At 46.0% G+C, this 6,000-nt stretch overlaps 1 protein-coding gene across 5 annotated transcripts in view; it reads right to left on the reverse strand.

The window, feature by feature from the left end:
• The window catches only part of Vwa3a (von Willebrand factor A domain containing 3A), a 65,112-nt gene that overhangs the window by 21,294 nt on the left and 37,818 nt on the right, over positions 1 to 6,000 (reverse strand). For all 5 annotated transcript variants that reach the window (XM_026781626.1, XM_026781629.1, XM_026781628.1 and 2 more), the window contains 4 exons: positions 5,140 to 5,220; positions 4,670 to 4,764; positions 3,445 to 3,564; positions 109 to 183 (listed from right to left, as the gene is read on the reverse strand). In XM_026781626.1, coding sequence (XP_026637427.1) covers positions 109 to 183; positions 3,445 to 3,564; positions 4,670 to 4,764; positions 5,140 to 5,220 — 371 coding nt within the window. The remainder of the gene's footprint in view (positions 1 to 108; positions 184 to 3,444; positions 3,565 to 4,669; positions 4,765 to 5,139; positions 5,221 to 6,000) is intronic.

The raw sequence follows: 6,000 nt of genomic DNA on the forward strand, positions 1-6,000 counted from the left end.
AGGGTAGGGCTGCCGAGGACTACATCCAGGTAGAGAGGGGGACAGGGAAGACAATGCCACAGGGCAGCTAAGGTGCAGCAACAGGAAGGGTCTGCCTCCAACACCTACCGCCAGGCGCTCTGTAAGTTGTCATGGCTCACGGGAACCAGCTCTGGCCTCCAGCTCTCAACTGTGCTTCCAAACCTTTGAGGAAGCAAAGGGGGCTTGTTTCTAGGAGGTGCGTCCATTCTGTGTGTCTGTTCTTTGGGCTTTACAGGCCTTTAGGGAGACGAAATTCTGGCAACAACCCCTCAAATGTTGGAATGTTGCTGGCCCAGGGTAGTCACTAAATTTTCTTGTTCCTCATAACACATCAAAGCCAACTCCCTGTGGGACAGTGCCAGAGTTCTCAAGCAAGAACAGTGTAGGCCAGCTTTGGCTGCTGCCCTCTGATTCTAAGAGGTCTCCCTTCTGTGCAGGAACTTCCTTTTCCCCACAGGGAACAATTCATTGTTTGTTTAAGACTCTTGGAGCCTGGCCCACCTCACAGCACTTTTCTGCTCAGGTTGAACTTTGGACTTTTTCTATTATAAATATGCACGATCTCATTTTCTTTATAAGACAGAACTTAGGATTCCCAAGAGGAGAATTTATCCCTTTATGGATAACAATGGACCTTTCTCTGGGTCGAGATGGATCTCTCATGCTGAACCCAGGCCTCCTCTGTGTCAGTCTCTTCTGGGAATCGCATAAAACTCCTCCTTAGTAGACACACGCCGTGCCCTTTCCCACCACCCCATACAGCTGTGAGCCCTCCACTCTTTAGAACCTTGGGAAGCTACTCTGTCCCCCAGCAACTCCTCTCTCTTCCCTTTGACATGATGGACAGGCTCCCTGGAAAATGCACCACCACTGCTCCTGCCTCAGTCCATCGCCCTCACGCTTCTGCCTGGGAAGGCACTCTTGCCTTCTTCCTGCCCCCTGCAGCCGTGCGTCTCTACCAGTCAGTTCACAAAACCTCTACGGCCCTTGGGTGCTGTGGGAGAATGCTCTTGCACCCTGTAAGGATTTGCCACTTGTATTGGTTTAATAAAATGCTGACTGACCAGTAGCCAGGCAGGAAGTAAAGGTGGGGCAACCAGACTAGGAGGATTCTGGGAAGAGGAAAGGCTCAGTCTGCAGTTGCCACTCAGATACAGAAGCAGCAAAATGAGAACGCCTCACTGAGAACACTGAGAAAAGGCACCAAGCCATGTGGCCAGACATAGACAAGAGTTATGGGTTAATTTAAGTTATAAGAGTTAATTAATAATAAGCCTGGGATAATAGGGCAAATTGTTTATAATTAATATAAGCCTCTGTGAGTTTCTTGGGGACTGAATGGCTGCGGGACCAGGTGGGACAGAAACTTGTGTCTACAAATGGCTCCCAAATGTTTGGCAATGTGCATCCACATAAAGCCTCAAAAACTTTAAAAAAAAGTTTTTAGACCTACAAAAATGGGAATCAACTGGAACTTCTTGGTAGCTGCATTTTTTCAGGTAGGCTCTGTTTGCCAGTGGCTAGCAGAGGCATGGCTCCTTTAAGAAAGCCTTTCTTAAGTGTTAGCAGCCAAAACTGTGCTAACAGTTTTAAGAGACCCTGACACTAAACACTTAAATGGTGTTTATGAACAGTTGGTGACATGCTTCTTGGTCCTGGGCCCAGCCAGAATGGGCTGAGCCTGCCTTCCACCCTTCACAGTCCATGGAACCTTCTACCTATTCATAGGAAAGGCTCACAGCACTCCTCTCTTCATGGGTCTTCCCTACTAGGCCTTAAGTTCCCTGAGGACAGGCACTGTTTACACTCATTTCTGGATCCCAGTGCCAGTATACTGCCTTGCATACAGCAGGCTCTCAATGAAACCTTGTAGACTTGATAGGTAGACTAAACAGACAAAAATACTGTATAAAATGTTTTTCCAAGGAAGGGAACAAGGGAGAGGGGAGGGAGGGATAAGAGAGGACAATAGGGCTGGGTATATAGAAATGTGTGTGTATGTGTATGCATATATATATATATCATATATATATATGATATATATATATATATATAACAATGTCATAGTACAGCCCATTATTTTTGTGTAATTGGTATGTGCTAATAAAAAAAGGAAAATGTTGCCCTAAGCATTTCTTTTGATTTTTTAAATTAGATTTTATTAAGGAATGATTAGACCCTGGCCTATTATTTAATACTATCTGCTGACTTAATAGACTGAGGACATACCCTGTGAGCTCATGTTAGGCCTTCTCTAGTTAAAATTGCATGCATTTTTTTTTAAAAAGTGTATTTTCTGTTTTCAAAACATCTTGCTATACATCCATGTCTGACCTGGTATTTACTAGGCAGCCCAGGCTGGCCTCGAAACTGTAGCTCCCAAATGCCGTGATTATGGGCATGAACTACCTACCGTACCTCGCCTCCCAAATGCTGGGGTTGCAGGTTTATGCTACCACACCTGACACATAGTATCCTATTTAAATTTAATAACCTCTATATATGATATATAATTAGATATAACATATAGCATTTATTTGTTTTTTGGTTTTTCGAGTCAGGGTTTCTCTGTAGCTTTGGAGCCTGTCCTAGAACTAGCTCTTGTAGACCACGCTGGTCTCGAACTCACAGAGATCCACCTGCCTCTGCCTCCCGAAGTGCTGGGATTAAAGGTGTGCACCGCCACTACCTGAGACAGGGTCTGTCTGTGTAGTTTTGGCTGTTCTGGAACTCACTATGCAGACCAGGCAAGCCTCCAACTCACAGAGATTCTCTTGCCTCTGCCTCTCAAGTGCTGGAATTAAAGGCCACCATGATTGCACATGCAATTTCAAACTATATATGTGTGTGTGTGTGTGTGTGTGTGTGTATAATTTGCAATTTTTAAAGTAACATGTAAAATATTACATATATAATTTTTAAAAATGAATGTATGTTTTAGAAACTACATATATAATTTTGAAATGACACAACTTTTTAAAACTATAGCTAAGCTATATATAGCTTCAAATTTTGCATACTATTTATTTATAGATTAAAATTATAATTTAATTTAGAATTGGAGTAACAAGTATTTGTAGTGCTTGCTAGAACCAAGCTAAGATTAAGGCCAGGGCATGGCTGGGTCCCTCTCTGCTGTGTTTACTAGCTTAAAAGCCAAATGGGGCAATGGGCTGAATTACACCACCCTGGCTGATTAAATCATGTGTTTTGGGGCCACTTACCCTCTTTGCCCCAGTGGGATAGCCCTGCAGCCATTCAATTATTTAAGACTCCAAACAAGATCACCCGAATCAGATAAACCGATGGGCACCCTAGGGTGCTGGGCCCTCATAACATCGCTGTCTGCCCGAAGCCTCAGCCTGGTGGCGGCATCCACACACAGCCTCTCCCCCCTCGCTCGTGGGGACTCCGGGGACTTACGCGATGATGTTGAAGTGGTCTTTGTTGGACATCTGCTCCTCCAGCAGCAGTCGCACGGAGTGCTGGATATGAATAATGTACATGGAATTCGTCACCGAGACATCCAGCAGTATAACAACCCTAAAGGGAAACACAAGCTTCAAGAGGCAACCTGAATCGCTCAGATAATGTTTGTTCCATTCCATTTTACTATTTAAAGATTTTTCCAGGGAGATTTTGCACGCCAGAATCATAGACGGCCAAGCATCTCTGTGGGCCGAGCCCAACAGAAGTAGGTGTAGGATAGTAATCGAGGTGCACTGTGGGACTTTGTGCCTTTCTTCTGTGGTGAAATGTATGAAGGCAGTGGACTGCCCGTGGTGACATTCAAGTCACAAGGTCTCTCTTTCTGTTGGTGTGCCAAGACAAAGTCTTTGCCAAACGATTCCTTATAGTCAATTATAAAGAATCAAATAAGGGCATATTGGGATGCCCCTCCTCCCCCACGTGATGCCCAATTCAGCATCTGCCATCTTTTCTGCCAATGGCATCCTCATCTCTTCTCGGGAACACTATCTTTATCAGTTCGTATGAGCTGGGTGGAGCTGGCACACACCATGCTTAAGGAGTGGGCATTTGACCCTGGGGATTGAGAATGTCATGTCTCCCTGGTCAGTCTGATGGCCCATGGATGCTCGAGCCCTGGAAATGCAAGAGTAGAAAGTGGTCCCATGGCTAAAATTATGACCTGCAGGGAAAACCCTATCTGAAAACCAAGCCCACAGAGAGGAAGGCAGAGCTGGGGGATGCTTGACAAGACTACCCTCTGGATGCAGTCACACACCTAGCAAGCCTGGGCTAGAATTCTCAGTTACCTTCATCAGCCTGCTACCTTCCAAGCTCACTCTGAGATTCAGTTTTGTGTGTGTGTGTGTGTGTGTGTGTGTGTATGTGTGTGTGTGTGTGTGTGTGTGTGGTGTGAGTGCCAGGTCTTAACCATGTAACCCAGGCTAGCCTCACATCCTTAACCCCCTTGCCTCAACCTCCCAGGAGCTGGGAACACAGGTGTGTACAACCACGCCCATCTCTCTGTTGCTTCTAACTGTACGAATCCTGAGTTACAATGATGATATTGGTGTGGATGACGATGGCTCTGAGGCTGCCCATAGGGAACCAGGAGCTGGAGAAACGCTGGGTCACACAGCAGACCCCAGGAGAACAAGAGCACACTTTGCAGGATAAATACCTCCTTTCGCAGACCGTTCCCCAGATTCTTCTGCTGCCCAGGGAGAGCCACTGCAGCCGCTGCTCGTACATCTGCACTGCTTTCCCGAGTTGCTTCTGGAAACACACGGGCTACCGTGAGTGAGTGTGCCAAGAGTGGCGATTAAAGCCTGGAGTCGTGAGGAGGGGACACACTCCAGATGACTTCTGGAAATGGTACCCACAGGCAGTATAAATATTTTGCTAGGTCAGGAGCAAGTGCATCGTGCCAGTCTATCACAAAACTAGGGAACGAAAAGACTAAGTAGTTCCTTCAAATGTGGTACAGGCAGATATCGCCCCAAAGGCAGAGACTCTTGTTTGTGGCATCTATGTCCTGTAGAGGGAGGTGCCCATAGGACACACAGGGAAACTGGTCAATGGCTTGTTGTCTATGTAGCCCATAGCACCTTCCTGCAACCCGTATTTTAATGGACTGGACCCATTACTGACCTGGTACTCATAGAGGAAGGGTGGTTCCACATGGATATTCTTCACTGTCCCATCATGCCATTCAAATTGTACCATTGCTTTCTGCACTCAGACATGGAGAGAAAATGGAGAACAGGTAAGCAGAGGCATCAATGGGAAATATTACATTTAAATTGGGCACTGGGCTCTCCAGCTCGTATGCATGAGAGAAACAGGTTCTGAGCATATCCGAAGTCAGATTCCCTACCTACTCACACACATACTACCCCTTGGCCTTGTTCAGGAGAAGGGTCCCCCTATGAGCCGTGCAAGCCAGGTGCCTTCTTGGGGGATCCTCTGTACACCAAAGCCACCAAGGCATGGTTCAAGAGTTGTGACAATGCAGGTGAGAATCCGAGATATTAAAACCTACTGACACCTAGAAGTGATGACACATGCTTCTAATCCCAGCATTCAGGAGGCAGAGGCAGGCAGACAAAGCAAGTTCCAGGCTAGCCAGGCTATACAGTAAGATCCTGTCTCAAAAACAAAAACAAACAAAGAAACAAAAACCCATACCGGCTATGGTTTCTTACATTTGGGAATCCAGACAGGCCTTACAGACACTCAATGCCTATTTGTTATGCTGTTTGCTCATGTGCCATCGAGGCGTCACTGTATCTGTGGCTTCAGTCATTGAGGTTAGTCATTTTTGCACTGCTAGTATTGCCCACTTTCCACATCTCCCCTTTTCCTTCTGCCTTCCACCTCTCCAATCACTCTTCTAGTCTCTCTCGTCTCATCTCATTCTTCTACTTGGCCATCTCTCCATCCTTTCTTGAATTTTTCTTTCATCCTTTTGTATTTTCTTTATTCCTTCCTGTTAATCTGCCTTCCTATTTT

The sequence above is a fragment of the Microtus ochrogaster genome, chromosome 8 (assembly GCF_000317375.1).
Source record: "Microtus ochrogaster isolate Prairie Vole_2 chromosome 8, MicOch1.0, whole genome shotgun sequence".
Classification (NCBI taxonomy): Eukaryota; Metazoa; Chordata; class Mammalia; order Rodentia; family Cricetidae; genus Microtus; species Microtus ochrogaster.